At 52.3% G+C, this 19,164-nt stretch overlaps 1 protein-coding gene across 2 annotated transcripts in view; it reads right to left on the reverse strand.

Annotated features, from left to right (window-relative positions):
• The window catches only part of AXL (AXL receptor tyrosine kinase), a 33,886-nt gene extending 16,599 nt beyond the window's left edge, over positions 1-17,287 (reverse strand). The window contains exons 1-12 of one of the 2 annotated variants that reach the window (XM_003802088.3): positions 17,035-17,287; positions 15,766-15,988; positions 15,377-15,477; positions 14,585-14,761; positions 9,421-9,501; positions 9,177-9,292; positions 3,895-4,105; positions 3,443-3,582; positions 2,776-2,926; positions 2,535-2,561; positions 695-827; positions 310-401 (exon numbers count right to left, since the gene is read on the reverse strand). In XM_003802088.3, coding sequence (XP_003802136.1) covers positions 310-401; positions 695-827; positions 2,535-2,561; positions 2,776-2,926; positions 3,443-3,582; positions 3,895-4,105; positions 9,177-9,292; positions 9,421-9,501; positions 14,585-14,761; positions 15,377-15,477; positions 15,766-15,988; positions 17,035-17,098 — 1,516 coding nt within the window. In that variant the 5' untranslated portion in view covers positions 17,099-17,287. The remainder of the gene's footprint in view (positions 1-309; positions 402-694; positions 828-2,534; positions 2,562-2,775; positions 2,927-3,442; positions 3,583-3,894; positions 4,106-9,176; positions 9,293-9,420; positions 9,502-14,584; positions 14,762-15,376; positions 15,478-15,765; positions 15,989-17,034) is intronic. The other variant, XM_003802089.3, reaches the window with a different exon arrangement.
• Positions 17,288-19,164: the final 1,877 nt, after the last annotated feature.

Here is a 19,164-nt window from a genome sequence, read left to right on the forward strand (position 1 = left end):
ATCACAGCTCACAGCAACCTCCAACTCCTGGGCTCAAGTGAGTCTCCTGCCTCTGCCTCCCGAGTAGCTGGGACCACAGGCGCCTGCCACAACGCCTGGCTATTTTTTTGTTGCAGCCGTCATTGTTGTTTGGCGGGCCTGGGCTGGATTCGAACCCACCAGCTCAAGTGTATGTGGCTGGTGCCTTAGCCATTTGAGCCACAGGTGCCGAGCCAAGGTCTATGGTTCTAACACTCTAGCATTGCAAGGCTTTCTCTTGGCTTATGCATCTATGGAAACCCAGGACAGCCAGGTATAGTATTCACTTACAGGTAGCTTCAGTGGTCCGGCGACTGTAAGACTTGCGGACACGGTACCTGACCACTAGTTCACCTCTTTCCACTGTTGGTTCAAACACTTCTCTGGGAGAGGGGCACAGATGGAGAGAGGTTGAGGGTAGGGAAAGACCATGTGGAACCCCTTCCTTCCACCAGCAGTTAAGCAAGCACCATCCCAACCCCAACCTCTGACTACCCTCTCATTTGCTGAGCATGTCTTGGACTGCAACCTTCTGCCTTCTGTTGCTTCCCCAACCCCATTGCGCTCATTCCGATTCTTGGTTATCTTTCCTCCAGCACCAGCCTCCTCATGGTCTCCCTGCCTCCAGCCTCTCCATCCCAGTCCACAGAAGCCTTCCTGTGGGGCTCCAACTCACCCATAGCGTGTCTCCTTCTTCCGCCGATGGACAAGGAATAGGGCCAAGATGAAGATACAGGCAGCGGCCACAACTGCTCCCAGTAATACATACCACCAGGGCCATGAGAAGGCGGGAGCTGGGGGCTCACTCACTGTCGGGGGCAGGGGGACAGGTCACTGCTAAGGCCCTAGATCCAGCTCCCTGGGACTCAAGAGAACGATGCGAGAGAGGAAGTAGGAGGCATGGAAAAAGATGTGGACGTACTTGATGAGGTATGTGATGAGTGCATTCAAGAACCTGGAGAACCTGAGGCTGCACTGTGCAAGGCACACGGCATGCAATAGCTGTGATGGGAGTGTGCAGTAAAACAGAAGGAGTGTGAAAGTTTTAGGACGAATGAGTTAAGAGTGGGATAGATATTTGAGAAGTGCGGAAAGGGAGTAAGAGACATGGGTAGTGAGGGTGAAAGGAGGTTAAACGAACAGAAGCTGAGTGTGAATAAATCTCACGCTGTGTAGTTGTGTGTGAGATACGTGATGACAGCACCAAGAGGGCAGACTTGGGTGTGGAAAATAGGCGAGTGGAGAATTCATGCAGGGCAGGATGGTGAATGAGGTGTGTGCAAGGAATGTGGAAGTGGGGTGAGGCTGGTGAGCAAAGGACTAAGTCATATCTTTGAGGAATGAGAAATAACTAGAAAAGACTTTTCATAAAGCAAGGAACAAGGGTGAAATAAATTTACAAAGGGGAACAGTAAGTGTACCCAGATTGGGTAAGTGCACCTGGTATAGAATGGCTGTTGGAGGGGTTTGGGGTGTGTGAGGAAGGAGAAGTAGAAATTCAAGAAGTTGTTGATGCAAGGAGTGAGCAATGATTGGTAAGGATGTCAGCTCGGTGTGTGAGGAGTGTGCAGTGAGCATGTAAGAGATGGGAGAGGGGCAAGTGACGACTATGGGATGCATGGAAGGTGGTGCCAAAAGGGTGGGAGCAGAATGGAGCATGGAAGGTCTGGAGAATGGGTATGTGCTGAGTGTACAAGGAGCTCAGTGTGAGTGTGAGTAGGAGTGGGATGGGTTAGGACTGGTAAGGGGTGAGGGATGGGTATGCAAGGAGACCTAGAAGGTGTGGGAGAGTTGTGGACTAAAAGTTTTTCAGTATCTGTAAGGGGGAACGTATGGTGTGTACAAGGTGTGTAGAGTTTGTGAAGGAGAAGTGTGGGTGTCCAGTGGCTTCAGGGGGGAGTGTGTACGAGGAATGAAGCAACAAAGAGCTGTACATGAAGGAAGGGTGAGATGAGAATGGAAAGGGTATGTGCAGAAATGTGGGAAGATATTGCGAAGTATTTACAGACAGTAGGTTGGGTTTCAAGAGGTGAGTTATAATAGTGCTGGGGGGTACAATGGGTGTAGGAGAAATGGTTGAGAATTGTTGGAGAAATATTTGAGAAGGATGGATGTGGGGAGGATATCTACCCATCTATCTGTCCATCTGCCTATCCATCCCTCCATTTATCCATCCATCCATCATCCATCCACCCACATGTCCATACATGCACCCACCCATTCACTCATGAATCCATCCACCATCCATCCACATCCATCCACTCACCCATCCAGCCATCTATCTATCCATCCATCCACCCTCCATTCATCTATCCACCCATCTACCATTCACTGAATACCTACAACATGCTGTGCCATTCAGGCACCTCCATCAAGGACCACACAAACCCAAGAAGTAGATTAGAGTGAAGAGTTTGAGAAACATGACAGGGTTGTTGAATGAGTATGTGTGGTGGCAAGGCCCTCCCTGGATGTTGAGAGGAGGGAGAGAGAAGAGGGGGTGCAAAAGCCCTTACCCAGCTGGTGGATTGGCTGTCCTTGCCCTGTGAGGAGAAAGGACAGAAGGGAGACGTGCTCAGAGAGGGCAAGACTGGTGTGACATGGGTGAGGGAGCAAGATAGGCTTCCAGTAAGGTGCAGGGTAGGGTCAGAGACTAGACCAGGGGCAGGTACCGAAAGGGGGCAAGTCAGTGGTGTCAGGGAGAGACAAGGTCCCTGCAGGTATGCTGAAGCAGGTTGAGCATGGCTTTAGACTTACCTGGGCGCCAGGGCTCCAGAGGAATGGGGAGGCTCCAGGGCCCATCCCCAGCAGCAGTATAGGCTGCCACACGCACTGTCAGGTTAGGCACAGGCCCATCCCCCCGAAGCTCCAAGGTCACATCTTGCTTTAGCCCTATGTCCAGTAGCACCTAGGAGGTCCAGAAATGGCATCAGGGTGAAACCCCAGGCCCCTAACTCTTTAGCCTTCACCTACTGCCCATCTCTTTCTCAAAGCCCTCTCCTCATCCTCCAGTACCTCATTCCTCTCCTCTTCCTCCCCTTCATCTCTTACCCCATCTTTCCGTCTTCATCTCTCTATCTCTTTCTACCTTCCTTTCCCATCCTCTCTCTCCACCTCTGCATGTTTCTAGCCCAGATAGTGCCCTTGTGCAAATTAAGAAAAGGTACTCCTTCCCCAAGATACTATACAACCATTCACTAAGATTATTATAGTAAATATATAAATCTACTAAAATGTTGTTGCTGTGGTTCATAAATAGTCCCTTCTCTGGACCCCCTGAAACTTCCCAGAATATGTTCCCCTAGGGGTAGTTCAATTGTGTAATACCCATCTGCAAAACTGTCCATGTCTACCTTGCCACCTTCCCCTCCCCATCTCCCTCTTCCCCCAACAACTCTGCCCCAACCCACCCAGCAGCACCCACCTCAGGGGTGTCCTGGCCTCGATATGCCAGCCGGTACCCTAATAGGGTGCCCTGCAAGGGCGCCCTTGGCTCCTGCCAACGCACGAAGGCCTGGCTCCCATTCCGCATGGCACTAACGTTCTCAGGGGGGCCCAGGGGCACTGGAGGACAGGGAAGAGGGGAAGCTGGCACCCCCACCTCTTCCTGACCCCCTCCCCTGTTCCCAGGAAGTGGGGGTAGGGTACAAAGGGCACGCATGTGGGCAACTCGTGCAGGGCCCCCATGAGCGGAAGCACAGGGTAGGGGAGGTCCTGGAGGGAAGACAGTGGGTGGTGCTGAGGGAGCAGGGACTGGACGGGAAGGAGATTAAGGCTATGTGGGGTAAAGGGGTGAGAGGAGACACTGGAGGTGGCGCTGATGTAAGCAAGGTCCAGAGGGGCAGTGGCAACATCTCCCTCTCCAGCCCAGCTTACCTCCCTCCGGTGTCTCCACAGGAAACCAGTGGGTCCAGGCTGAGGGACCCTGGCTGCTGGCACATGCCACACGGATGTGATAAGGAGTATGAGGATGGAGGCTGCCCAGCCGAAGTTGGTGGGGGGGCACAGATGCTTGCAAGGTGAGGGGCTCCTCTGGGGGGTCTGGCTGTCCTGGCCAGACGCCCACCCCATCATCTGACAGCACAGCCTGGAGAAAGAGAAGGGTGTGAGGACAAGGCAAAGACACAATCACAAGAGGCGGCCACACAACATTCAACTGTGGTGGCCCTACACAACTTTGCAAGGACATGTGTATGCATGTCGGGTGTTGCAGCTCCATGCCAGGACAACATGGGCACCGGATTTGCAAAGCAAGGAGACCATTCAGCTGCATGATGTGGCTCTGTTGCCACTTACAAAAGTGACCTCTTGCCAGGCATGGTGGCTCACGCCTGTAATTTTACCACTCTAGGAGGCAAGGAGGGTGGATTGCCTGAGCTCAGGAGTTCAATATCAGCCTGAGCAAGAGCAAGACCCCATCTCTACTAAACATAGAAAATCTAGCTGGGCGTTGTGGCAGGCACCTTTAATCCCAGCTACTTGGGAGGCCGAGGCAAGAGGATCACTTGAATCCAAGAGACTGAGATTCCTATGAGCTATGATGACATCACAACACTTCTAGACTGGGCAAAAGAATGAAACTCTGTCTCAAAGAAAGAAAAAGCCACCTCTGGCAATATCTTTCCCAGAGCCTCAGTTTCATCTTTAGGAAAATAGGAGTTTAAAGAGCCAAAATACCACACGGGATTGTTTAAAGATTAAATGTAGACTCGGTGCCTGTGGTTACGATGCTGGCCACATACACCGAGGCTGGCAGGTTCGAACCCAGCCCAGGCCAGTTGAACAATGACAACTGCAACAAAAAATAGCCGGGGCTCAGCGCCTGTGGCTCAAGCATCTAAGGCGCCAGCCACATACACCTGAGCTGGCGGGTTTGAATCCAGCTGGAGCGGCCAAACAAGAAGATGGCTGCAACCAAAAAATAGCCAGGCATTGTGGCGGGCGCCTGTAGTCCCAGCTACTTGGGAGGTGGAGGCAGGAGAAGCGCTTGAACCCAGGAGTCGGAGGTTGCTGTGAGCTGTGATGCCATGGCACTCTACCCAGGGCAACAGCTTGAGGCTCTGTCTCAAAAAAACAAAAATAAATAAAATATAGCCAGGCATTGTGGTGGGCGCCTGTAGTCTCAGCTACTTGGGAGGCTGAGGCAAGAGAATCGCTTAAGCCCAAGAGTTTGAGGTTGCTGTGAGCTGTGATGCCACAGCACTCTATTGAGGGCAACACAGTGAAACTCTGTCTCAAAAAAAAAGTAATTAATTAAAATAAATGATTAAATGTAGTTATGTCTAAAGGACACAAAAGTGCATGCAGCTAGTCAGCATTGATAATAATGGTGCTAGCTGGAGTTACAACCATAATAGTAATAATGAATAAAAGTTCAAGGCTTAGCATGGTAGCTTATGCCTATAATCCGAGCACTCTGAGAGGCCCAGGCTGATGGATTGCTTGACCTCATGAGTTCGAGACCAGCCTGAGCAAGAACGAGACCCCATCTCTAAAAAAATAGCCAGGTGTTGTGGCAAGTGCCTGTAATCCTCACTACTTGGGAGGCTAAAGCAAGAGTATGGCTGGAGCCGAAAAGATTGAGGTTGCTGTGAGCTATAATGCCATACCACTCTATTGAAGGTGACAAAAGGAGACTCTGTCTCAAAAAAAAAAAAGTACAATATTGTGAGATCCCACACATATGATATTCTTCCACAGGCAAAGGCAATGCCTTCCAAGAGAAGCCAGAAGAGCGGTCATCTCTGGGGACAGAGGGAGCCTTCTTGGGGCTGGAAGGGTCTGTGTGTTGACTCGGCATGCAGTTACATGGGTGAAGATGTATGCAAACCAATCTAGGTGGACACCGAAGATTATGCATATCATGTGTTGTCTTAACAAAAAAAGACAAACATGTCCATCATTTACTGAGCACCATTCTAAAGCCCTTTACAAATCAAATTCATTTGACCTTCATATCAACTCTGTTGTACTGTGATAGGTGTGACATTTATCTCCATTACGCAGATGAGAACACTGAGACCCAGAGGGATGGAATCACTTGCCCAAGGTCACCAGTCTGGCAATGGTGAGCTGGGACCTGAATCCTGCTCTGTCTCCAAAGCCTTTGCTCTGCTTCTGTTAACATCGTCAACAGTAACAATATCACCTGTCTGTCCTGAGAGGCAGTGCAACCTGGGGCTGACGAGCACGGATGCTAGATCCGGGGCTCAAATTCAGCCTTTACCTTTCCCTAGCTTTGTTTCCTCATCTGTAAAATGAGGTAACAACAGTGGCTCCCTACTTTGCAGGGCTGAGTGAATTGGGGCATGTAAGCATGAGCCTGTGCACAGTGAGCTTTAGTCATTATCTTTTGTGTGTGTGTGTGTGTGTGTGTGAGAGAGAGAGAGAGAGAGAGAGACAGAGTCTCACTCTGTTGCCCAGGCTAGAGTGCCATGGCATCAGCCTAGCTTACAGCAACCTCCAACTCCTGGGCTCAAGTAATTTTCCTGCCTCAGCCTCCCAAGTAGCTGGTAATATAGGTCCCCACCATAACACCCAGTTAGATTTTCTATGTTTAGTAGAGATGGGGTCTCAGTCTTGCTCAGGTTGGTCTTGAATTCCTGAGCTTAGGTGATCCACAAGCCTCAGCCTCTCAGAGTGCTAGGATTACAGGTGTGAGCCACTACAGACAGCCAACAGCTAATATTTCTTAAGTGCCAAATATGTGCTAAGCCCCCTGTTAAGCATATTCCTGGATGAACTCATTGAGTTCTCACCACCACCTTTTGGGGTCAATTTCTTTTCTCATCCCCATTTTATAGAGGAGGAAATAGAGGCCCAGAGAAGTCCAGCAGCTTGCCCTAAGTCACACAGCACCCACATGGGCAGACGACACCAACACAAGACCTAGGGAAGAGGGGATCAGATGGTGGGTAGTAGGTGGGGGTGAGGCTGTCCCCATGCCTGCCCTTTGACCTGCAGCAGACAAGAAGAGGAACCTCTGCCAGGACAGAGGGGAGAAGGGTACAGACAGCCAGCCTCTTTGTACCCACTCCCACTTCTCTTTTCCCTGGGACAGCTGTGACCCTCCCTCTGGAACCCTTTAACCCTAGCCCATAAGCAGCAGGAAGTGAGACCTGGAGAGGGAAGAGGACACACTTCTGCTTTCCTAGGGACACTTGATGGATGTGGGTGGGGGTGCAGCTGATGCCAGACCTGGCATTTGAGGTCTCCTAAATCTGTCTGGCCTCTGAGATTGAATCTTACGCAACTACTCTTTGAGCCACTATGGGGGAGGGGGATCTTCCCCTCTCTGGACCTCAGTTCTTTACCTTGAAAATGGGAAGATTAACAGCTACTGTTAAAATGACAAGCAGGGAGCCCAAGAGTTTAAGGTTGCTGTAAGCTAAGCTGATGCCTCAGCATTCTAGCCTGGGCAACAGAGTGAGACTGACTCAAAAACAACAACAACAAATAAAAAAAATATGACTAGCAGATGATGTTGTGTCCAGGGTACATAAGAAAGACATCTCTATTTAATTGAGCACTGGCTCTAAGTGGTTTCTAAGGAGGCTAGGAGCACTGGTTCGTTTTGATGAGGCAAGGGTTTGTATCCACCCTTTGCCACTTCCTGGCTGTGACCTTGGGAAATTTGCTTAACTACTCTGAGCCTTAGTTTTTTCTTATAGAAAATAGGCATATCCATATACACCCTCCTTCACAAAGCGTTAACACAATGCTCAGCATGCAGTTGACACTAGATAAAGGTTGACCATTAGTCTTTACTGTCATCCCCCATCAAAGACACTCTCACCCTCACCTCCAGCTTCCATATCTCAGAGGATTTCAAATCAGAAGTCCTTGTACTTACAGATCTGTGTGTTTGGTTTGGTTTCGTTTTACTTATGGAGAAATTTCAGGGCAGAGGGTAGGGTCTAGCTGATCTCAGTTATAAGGTCTTATAATTTTTTTCTTATTTCTTTCTTTTGGAGACAGAGTCTCACTCTGTCACTCAGGCTAGAGTGCAGTGGTGTCATCATAGCTCACAGCAACCTCAGACTCTTGGGTTGCAGGAATTCTCCTGCCTCACCCTCCCAAGTAGCTGGGACTACAGGTGCCCTCCACAATGCCTGCCTAGTTTTTTTTATTATTTTGTAGAGATGGGGTCTCACTGTTGTTCAGGTTGGTCTCAAATTCCCGAGCTCAAGAAATCCATCAGCTTCGGCCTTCCAGAGTGCTAGGATTAGCTCCGTGCCTGTGGCTCAAGTGGCTAAGGCACCAGCCACATACACCTAAGGTGGCAGGTTCGAATCCAGCCTGGGCCCGCCAAACAACAATGATGGCAGCAACCAAAAAATAGCCGGGCATTGTGGCAGGCGACTGTAGTCACAGCTACTTGGGAGGCTGAGGTGGGAGGATTGCTTGAGCCCAGGAGTTAGAGGTTGCTGTAAGCTGTGATGCCACGGCACTCTACCCAGGGGGACAGCTTGAGGCTCTGTCTCAAAAAGAAAAACAAACAAAAAACAGAGTGCTAGGATTACAGGGATGAACCATGATGCCCAGCCTGCAATGTATTCTTCTAGCAAATATTCCCTACTTTGTGTCTAACCCTGTGGTGGGCAGTAATGAGGAGCCGGTGGTGACTGGGACAGCTTTAGCCCTCCTCTCACAGAGCTCACAGCCCAGTGGAGGACAGACCTACTTCCAGAACGTGACCACCCAGGATGCTCAGAGTTGTGGGTATCCAGTGGTGACAAAGACAGCTCCAGGCTCTGCTGTCTATCTCAGGGCTCCCACTCTGGCTAGAGTTAATATCACTAATACTAAAAATAATCAAAACAGCTCACAGTTTCTGACACATTTTCTATGTTCCAGATACTATTTTAAGTTGGTTACTTGCATTCACTCATTGAACTCTCACAAGCCTATCAGGCAGACACTACCATTATGTCTATCTGATAGATGAGATAACTGAGGCCCAGAGAGGTTAAGCCACCTGCCCAACCTCATACAGCCAGCAGGTGTAGAGCCAGTATTCGAACCAAGGACATCTAGCTTAACTCCAGGCTTCACTGTCTCTCAGCACACCACTGGCTGGGAAAGCCTGGCCTCCCAGGGACAGTGTGCAAGTAAGGATTGCTGAGACTGGGGGTAGACAGGTGGTGTGGGGGGCTCACCTGCAGCGTGCAGTAGGTAAGGGGGTAGATGCCACTCAGTCCTGGGGTCCAAGCCACCTCCAGCTCTGTGGGCTGGCGGGAAACCAGACGGAGGTCGTGGGGTCGTTGGGGAAGCACTGTGGACAGATGAGAAAGGGATTGACCCTGGGGGGCTATGCTGAAAGCTCCCCACCCTGCACTGTGTCTCCCCTCTAACCCCTGACCCAAGCCCTACACTCTGACACCCAACTCCCTTTCTTGTCACCTGTGATGGTGGCTGTACGAGATGTGGTGACCCCCTTGGCGTTATGGGCTTCACAGGAGAAAGAAGATGTCTTGTTCAGGCCTAGAGAGTCAAGTGAGAAATGGGTCTCATGTCAGTGGGGAAGAAGGGGCCCCCAGGCCATGCCAGGTCATCTTATGCAAGCCCAGTCTGACCAGGGTCAGTGGGCAGGGGAGAGCAATGCATCAGGAATACAGTCTCCACCCCCAACACAGGACAGGCCTATGGTCTGGGCCCTAACCCCACTATAGACACACATGCACACACATGCACATAGATGCACATACTCTTACACCCACACACACATTCTCATACATACATATACAGATACAGAAACACAAACACTCATTCATACACACATAGACACACACAGTCAAGAATATGCATACTCAGACACACACAGAAGTGCACACACTCACATACATGCACAAACACGCATACATCATACACTCACACTACCCCAGGCAGACACATGTAGAGGCACATATACCTAATGGACACAAACTTAAGGAAACAGGCCTGCGTGTGCATTTAAATGGGGAATTGTTTGTTCACTTAGAAGCTTATCTCTCACCAAGCCCTCTCTCTTCCTCCCCCGTTGCTTACCCTGCTCCTGCCACACTGGCCTCCTGATGTTTCTGGAAACTCGCGTCCTTGAGCATGTTCCCACCCTGGGAACTATGCACTTCTGTTTCTTCTACTTGGAACAGTCTTCCCACTCACACCCTCCCTCCTTCACATTAGACACTAGACTGACCCTCCTGTTTGAATTCAGAGCCTCCCCTCCACAGCTGGCCTTTTTCCTGCTTTACTTGTTCTCTTTGGTTTTTCTCATCACCCAGCATCATCAGACAGAAGAGACACACAGAGAGGCAACACACACAGAGAGAAACACACAGAGGCAACACACACAGCTACGCAACATACAGCAGTCCTCCCTTATCCATGGGGTTTGTTACCCTCAGTCCAACACCATCTAAAAATATGCCATGGAAAATTCCAGAAATAAACAATTCATACTTTTCAATTGCTCCCCATTCTGAGTAGCACGATGAACTCTCACGCTGTCCCACTCTGTCTGCCCGGGACATGAATCATGCCCTGTCCGGCATCTCTGTGATGTATCCGCTACCCACCTATTAGTCACTCAGCAGCCCTGTGGGTTATCAAATCCACTTGGTTATCACAGTGCTTTTGCTCCAGAAACCCTTATTTTACTTAGTAATGGTCCCTAAGGGCAAGAGTAGTAAGACTGGCAATTCAGATACACCAAAGGGAAGCCATAAAGTGCTTTCTTTAAGCAAAAAGGGGAAAGTTCTCAGCTTAATGAGGAGAGAAGAAAACTCTTATGCTAAGGCTGCTACCATCCACTGTAAGAACAAATCTTATCTGTGAAATTGTGAAGAAAAAAGAAATTTGTGGCTTGGCGCTTGTAAAGAAAGGAGAGAGAGAGAGAAGAAAAAAGAAAGAAAGAGAAAGAGAGAAAGGAAGAAATAAAGAAACAAAGAAATGAATTTGTGTGGCCAGGCGCCTGTAATCCTAGCACTCTGGGATGCAGAGGCAGAGGATTGCTTGAGCTGAGGAGTTCCAGACCAGCCTGAGCAAGAGTTAGACCCAGTCTCTACTAAACATGAAAAAACTAGCTGGGTATCTTCGCAGGCGACAGTAGTCCCAGCTACTGGGGAGGCTGAGGCAAGAGGATGGCTGGAGTTCAAGAGTTGGAAGTTGCTGTCAACTATGACAACACAGCACTGGCATTCTATCCAGGGCGACAGAGTGAAACTCTGTCCAAAAAAGAGAGAGAGAAAAGGAAAGAAAAAAGAAAAGAAAAGAAAGAAAGAAAAAGAAAGGGAAATTTATGCATAGTATATATAGGATTTGATACTATCTGCCGTTTCAGAAATCCATTGAGGTCTTGGAATTTATCCCGCCTGGATAAGGCGGAGACTGCTGTGTACAGACACACGCATCAGTGTACAAGAGCAACCGTTTTTCATGCCAGTGCTTATGCATCTGTGTTAAGGTGCGGACGTATTTGCGGCCCGTCTGTATTTGTGGATGTTGTGTACTTGTACGCGTTGGGTCTCTCGGTGTGCGTCTCTTGCATTTGTCCTGAGTTCCCACCGTCACTACGTTCACCACGGGAGGCGCTCAGTCCGCAGACATAAAGTTTCCTTCTCCCGGTCCGCAGGGGGAGTGGAACGGGCGGCCGGAAGCGGGTGGGCAGGGAAGCTCCTCGCTGCGGCTGCCCGGGCAGCCTGTTCCCAGCCAAGGTCAGGTGCCCGCGCGCGCGCACCCGCAGCCCCCGCGGCCCGGGGGAGGGACAGGACAGCCCGGGGCGGGCAGCCGGAGAGGGGGCAGGGAGCCTGGGCCCGGTCCAGCCACCTGGCACGTGGGGCCCCTCCAGGGTCACCGCGCGGGAGCTGGCGCCGCTGGCCCAGGAGCCCTGGGGCGGGAGAGGGATGCTGGAGCTGGGTCCTGTTCCGACCGCAGCATTCCAGCCGCTGCGTGAGTCACCGGGGGCGCCTCCCCACCCTAGCACTTCCGGCTGGCCTGGGGATGCGGAGCCGGGATCCCCCTTCCCAGGCCCCAGCGGCTGCACCTTGAGGGGGGGGACGGGAGAGATGACTTGGGACCCCTTCTGTCAGCGGGCTCTTGCTCCACGACAGAACAGGAGCAGGCCAGTGGACTCCAGATGTGCTTTCCAGATGTGCTACTCCACCCCTCCTTACGCTCCCCCCTTTGCTTTTCCGAGGGATGGAAGGAGGGGGGCATGGCTTGAGTCAGATAGAGGGACAGGCACACACAAACTGACAAAATTCCTTCACACAGCACCCCCACACACAATGAATCACACTTAGACACACAAAGGCCGTTATTGGTACAGATACACAGATAATGGAACCCTCACTAAGCTACACACAGATACACAAGGGCTGATGGTGTCACAAACATAGTGACACAAATATACAGCCCACATAGACACATAGGGGCTGACTTGATACATGGAGACAACCATGTATGCAGATGGGCCAGTGTGATGTGGGATAACCACATAAACAGACAATCACACGAATACGCACTGATGACACCTGGCCACACAATATACATCTGAACTGATTCTGACAGACACATAAACCCAAGCTGCCTAAGGTACACTGAGGTTGAGGTGCACAATAGGTAGGCACCAAGACGCAATGAAGGCTCCTGTTGACTTGCCCACGCACAAACACATTGACATATGCAGTCACAGCCAAGCCTTCAGCTGCGTCAAAACACAGCTGGACGTACTCAGGTTGCCTGCCTCATGTTCACCGAGAGGCAGAGAGGCAGACCTACACGAAAGCATAGTTTCCTAGACACTCAGTCTTGTGGCAGACACTGCTATGTACACGTAGGTGGGCACACACACATATACGAACACTGGCTGGTAAGCACCCTAGGTTCATCACAACAGGGCCCAGTGCACACAGGAAGACCAGATAAAAGCAGAGGGTGTTATTAGTTGTGAAATGCCACACAGATACACACATATGCGCACACATACAGACATAGAGGCCCATGGTGACAAAATCATATATATTAACATGCTTACTTTGTGACATGCACAGACACCACATAGACACTAATACATAGATATACACACAGAACAGCCAATAAGAAACACACCAAGTTAACCAATGACACATGGCAACCCACACCAGGACACACTCACACCCATAGTTGCACACTGTCACTTCCATAACAGGGAAGTGTGTGAAATAGCCATACAATACACTCGCTCCCCATTGACACTCCACTCCCACACTGTGAGTCTCAGCGGTGAACACACAAATGCAAAGGGGGACAGATATGCAGGCTGACTCTGGAAGACTCAGCCACACACACACACACACACACACACACACACAAACTGAGACATCCATAGAAACTGTCCTCCCTAAGACACACCTTGATACAAAGAGGTTGATGCTGGCAGATAAAATGACACACAGATCCACGGGGACAGACATCCAGAGACACACCCCACACACTCAGACACACACAGGCCCTCTCACACACGTGCTCCCCTATTTCTTCTTCTCCCTGGGATGGGGCAGGAGGGACTGCATCCTCCCCCTTCCCCTCCCCTGGGTCCTGCCAGGCTGACTCAGGCCCCATCCCAGGCCCTAGTCCCTACAAGGCCAACTGGACCATGGGCCTGAGTCACCCCTCTGGGGGCCAGCATACACACCACCGTTTCCTTGTAACTCAGGGCCCCGGGAATGCTGAGAATGTGGGCACCTCCCTATAGGCCAGAGACCCTCAGCCCCCAGGCCCCTCCTCATTCCAGTAGCAGGTTGGGGGTCTGGGGACATGATGCCCTTCAGGGTCCAGATGCCTCCCCTGACTGAGCCTCCCTCTCTGTGCTCCTTTGTCTTTTCTCCCTCATTAAGGAGGAACCTCTGAGGTCCAGGGTCCCCTAGCTCTGCCTCTGGCCACTGTGTGACCTCAAGCCAAGTTCTGCCCCTTATGTGTGGTTCAGAAGGGGGTGGTTACCTGGAAGGAGAGGGTTCTGTCCCTCAGACTTGCGTGTCCTGTCACTCTTCATTTGGGAGTACCTCTGTGGCCCATCCCTCTAGTGTTTCTTATTCTTTCTTTCTGTAACTAACCCTCTCTCCCACTTTCTACTCCCTTTTATCTTAGGGTTCTATCCTCCCAGTAGGCCTGGGCTGGACATCCTCCTTTGACTGAGGCCATCAGGGATCAGGTGGGCAGCTTGTGCAGGGAGGTGGAGGACAGGGGGCATGGTTGATTCCGGTACCCTGTTTGGGTCAAGGGCTGACAAAGGGGCACCAGGCCCACACACACTTGTGCCGTGGCACAGCATAGAGGAAATCCAGGACAAAGAATTCTATTCAGAGAGAGGCTGGGGTGAATGGAGGGAGAGAGACAGAGAGACAGACACACACTGAGAAAGAGAGAGAATGAGCTCAGAGAGACAGAAAGAGAAAGGCATACAGAGAGGCAGAGACTGACACTCAGAGACAGAAGAACAGAGGGACGGGCAGACACAGCAGCAGCAAGGATTCCCTTGCTTCCAATTTCTGCGCAGCCCAGCCTTCTGTGACTCTCTCCACTCAGCTGACCACACTTTTAGACTTACCTGGAACATGTAGGCTGTGCTGGGGGCCATGGCCCGGGGCTGCAGCCAGTGGGACTGCATCCTGGAGCCAGAGTAGGTCCACAGGTTCTGGGGGTCCCTGGGCTTGGCAGCTTAGGTTGAAGGGGGTGTTGGCGGCCATAGTCCTGTCCTCAGGCTCCTCCAGGAAGTAAGGCAGGCCTGGAGGGGCAGTGGTAGAAGCTGGGGCTCCCCTGAACTCCCCAGGTGTCTGACCCACCCCTAGGATGCTGGGGGCTTTGGACACTAGGCCGACACAACAGGGTCTTTGATCCTCCAGGATACCTGAGCATCCTTCAGATATCTGCCCTTCAAGCCTCTGTCCCCCCAAACATGTGATCCCAATGACTGATTCTTCCCATGTCACACCTCCAAGATATCTGATCCCGTTTGTCTCTTTTCCAGAATCTCTGACTCCTCATCTCATTTTACTGATGAGGAAATCGAGGGTCCTGGGGGTTGGAGGAGAGGGTAAGGTCTCACACTTCTTGTCCCTTATCTGATCCCCAGACTGTACTATCCTAATCATCTGACTTCTGAGACCTAGGGCATCCTAGGACATCAGACAACCTTTAAGATGTCTTTTCCCCCAGGACATATGGCTCACTTCCCCATAACTTGTGAACTCCCAGCTTCTCAATGCCCCAAGATTGCTGACATTCCAGGCAGTAGGTCCCCTGGAGTCACCCTGAATCCTCCAGCATGGGGTTCCTGACCTCCCACAATGTGCTTGCCACATCCCTCTGACTCCTCAGGACCTCTGACCCCAGAGCTCACCCTCCAGCCCTACGTAGCCAGGCTGGGACATGAAGGTCTGTCCTCCCAGGACCACCAGACACTGATACTGTCCTGTGTCCGAAAGCTGTAGGGATGAGATTCTGGCAGGGCAAGAGGAGGGACAGAGAGATTTGGGGATCAGAGCTGGACACTGGGAGGGGTTGATCTGAACTGAAAATGGGAGGGTCTGGGCTAGAAACTCATAAGAACTATGAAGTTCGCATAAGAACTATTATTAACTCATTTTACAGAAGAGGAAAGTGAAACCCAGAGGTTATGTCACATGCTCAAAGCCATACAGCTAGCAAGTGGTCAAGTTGGGGCTCCAGCCCAGGTAGGGCCCATGTGATGGAGCTGGGGGGGTGGGGTGTAGGGATGTGGCTGGACACCTGAGTTGGCTGACCACTTTCCAGTCGTCCTGCCCGTCATCACCCAGGGGCACCTGGGTCTGGGTGCTGTCTGCCAGCTCTAGGATCTGTCCATCCTGAAGCCAGGTCACCTCAGGGGGCTCCCCTTGAACCTGGAGCTCACACCTAAGGGTCCCCACGAGTCCTCTGGCACCTGTGATATTTCCTGGGTTCCCCACAAAAGGGTCTGCTTCAGCCTGTGCACCTACAGGGGAGATGTGTAGAAGTTAGCTTAGGAACCCCTAGTTCCACCCCAACCCTGCCTGCCCACTGGCTGCCAGGACCCTGCCAGGCCCTTAGGCCCACATAGTTGTAGAGTGATCTCAGGGGGGTGGAGGGAGGAGACTTCCCAAGGGACTAGTGGGGTCCAGTGTCCATCTCACTGGGAAGGAGGCCCGGGATCTGGCAGCCTCCCATGTCTGGGCTGCCAACAGGGCCACCCCCTGCCCCCCTCTGTCTTCCCTTAGGGTCTCTAGGGACTTAACAGATCAAGGGGGAAGAAAAGGGGCTGAGGAGGGAGATGAGAGGGGGAAAACAGAGAGAGAGAGAGAGGGCACCAGAGAAGCCAGAGAAAGTCAGGAATGGGGAGACTGAGAGAGGAACACAGATACAGAGAGAGACAGAGAACGAGATGGAGAGAAACACCCCTCAAGATGGGGGACAGAGTCACCCAGGGAGACTGAGGAGAGAGAAGGAGGGAGACTTAGGGGACAGGGAGAGAGATAAAGATGGAGATGAGAGAGAGAGAGAAGTGGACCCATGGAGATGGCAGAGCTGGAGGATGAAGACAGAGACCCTCCTCAAAGAGAGAGCAGAGTGGTGGGACGGGACAAGTTGGAGGGTTGACAGTGACCAGGATTCCCCCCTAGGGCTCATACTGCTGGCTGTCTAAGTGCTCCTTGGGGAATACTCCTCCTTCTCTGTCCAGGGCCTCCGACTCAAGTCCAGCCCCCACTCCTCCTTCCCTCAGCTTCTCTCTGTCCATCTCTTCCTCTCTGCCCCCCCCCCGTTTCTGTTTCTTGCCCTTCTGTTCCTCTGTCAGGCTCCTTCTCTCCCTTTGCCTCTTTTGGTGAGTCTCTGAGTCCCCGTGGCTCCCTGTCTCCCTCTCGCCAAGTGCCCATTCTGTTTTCCCAAAGAAATTCCCTAAGCTGCCCAGGCCCCTCACACCTGCCATCCACCCCACCTCCTCTCCTTCTTCCTACCCCAGCCCCTTGGTGGGGGCCTGCCCCCCAGCAACCCCCCATCACTCACCCTTGGGGGCCACGCACCCCCAGCAGCACAGCGCCAAGCACCAGGCCAGCGAGGTCCTGTCCATCCTGAGGCACCACCACACCACAGATGCCAAACTTTGCTCAGAAGTTGCTGGGCACCCCGCGGGGAGGGGGCAGGGCCGGGCTGTCCCCGGCCCTCCCCCCAGCTCTGGGCTACCCGGATTTGGCACTGATTGCCTGGCACAGAGAGAGCCCCTCGCCCAGCTCTGCTCCACAGTCGCCTTCCCCTAGCTCCCCTGCCTCCTCCTTCTCTCTCTCCCAGACTTCGGGCAACTCTTTCCCCGCCCCTGGCTCCCCCCCTGCCTCCGCCCACTACGCCGAAACCCAGGGGCCACTTGGACTGTGAGGGGTTAACTCTGAGAGGAGAGGACCAGCCCTGTCTTAAAGGGGCCCAGGAGGGAGGCTGAGGACACTGGGAAGGGGACCCTGTGGGCTGTGCCTCTAATCCTTGGCCAGGGAGGCTGGGAGGCTGTGTGTCTTTCTGTCCCGACTCTGGGCGCTGTCCCTCTGGGCTCTCCGTGTCTGGTAAACATTCCTCCAGAACTTCACTCCTGGCTCAGTGCGACGCCCCTCGCCCTCCCTCCCCCCGCCCCAAGCCCAGCCCCAGCCAGGCCTTCTTGGCCCTTTACTCCCCCTCACTCTCAGGGCTTCTTGGAGGACACACACACACAGAGGCTGGGACAGGCAGAGACATGCTGCAGGCCCACAGCCACGCTCAGACAAGCCAGATCAGGAGCTCCACTCCTGGAGAAACCAGGGAGGACACAACTGGTGGGCATCTGTGGGCAACACTTACTTGCTCAGGAAACCTGGATTGCAGGACACACTGGAAGCCCATAAAGATATATAAATGGGTCACCAGTGAACAGGCGTATGTGAGGGTGCCCAAAGACCCGAGTTGGAATCCTATTTCTTCCACATACAGTGTGATCATGGGCAAGTGAGCCTCAATTTGCTCATCTGTAAGATGGGATAAGAACAGAATCTGTTTAGCCAGCTAGTGAGAGAATGTTCTAGGTCAAAGTATGTGCAGTTCCTTGCATGCAGAGACCACATGTGACAAGGTGCCCAGAGTTTTTGCCATCTCATTTCCATCTCTCTGTGCACTTGTGCCACTCTCTGTGCACTTGTGCCACGCTCTCTCTCTCTCTCTCTCTGGTGAGGTCATCTTTGCAGATCTGGTGCCTGTGCACTGGTCTGCTGGGTATCCACTTCTGTGTCCCTGTGTGCTTTGCATGGGTGTCGGGGGTGGGAGTGGGGCTCTAGGTACCTGTGTAGGAGGGGGCTGGGCTTCCATCCATCTGCTCTTGGCCATTCCTGTCTGGGTAAGGTATCCCTGCAGCTCATCAAAGAGTCTTATCTGTTTGGCCTTCTGATGTCTCTCCTACCTGCCCCCTTTCCACACGCCCACCCTGGTTGGTTTTCTCTTCTCCTGCCTCCCCTCTTACTGCCTCCAACACAATTCTCCCTTCACAAAGACAGGGACATTTGTGAAACTCATATCATCCCTCCTCTGCATAACTGAGGCTCCCCTGCTGGCTGCTCAGGGCCCTTCACCATTAAGCTCCCTGGGCTGTTCCATTTTAGTGAAGGCCCTGTCCATTCTGGCCCCACCGCCAGCCTGAGCCTTGGGGTCCTCCTGGACACCCCCCACCTGGCAGTCAGTAAACAAGTTCCATGGAGGATTCACTGTTTCAAAGCACCTTCCCACCCACTTTCATCTCTCCCCACAACCTCATGGTATTTGTCCCCTCCTGCCTGCACCCAGACCTCCTTTCTGGGCTGCTGGCCTCTGCTCTTGCTCCCTGCAACCTGCCCTTGCCTTCCATGCAGCAGCCAGAGGGATGTTTCCCAAACCCAAACCCTCTCCTTTTCCATGTCCCAAACTTCTCAGCCAAAACCCCAAACTCCTTACCAAGGAGGCAGCCCTCCCTTGCCCCTCCTCCAGCTCTTCTCCCTTTCTCCCCCTAAGAACCTCCTCACAGGCCCTGGAGGATCCTCCTGGAGAGTACTTTGTCCCCAACTCTTACACCCTTCAGCCCATCGCCATCATCCCCTCTCCATGGTACCACTGTCTGGCCCCTCTCAGTCTAATCTGGTCCCCATGCTG

The sequence above is a fragment of the Otolemur garnettii genome, unplaced genomic scaffold (assembly GCF_000181295.1).
Source record: "Otolemur garnettii isolate 467f Iridium unplaced genomic scaffold, OtoGar3 scaffold00233, whole genome shotgun sequence".
NCBI lineage: Eukaryota > Metazoa > Chordata > Mammalia > Primates > Galagidae > Otolemur > Otolemur garnettii.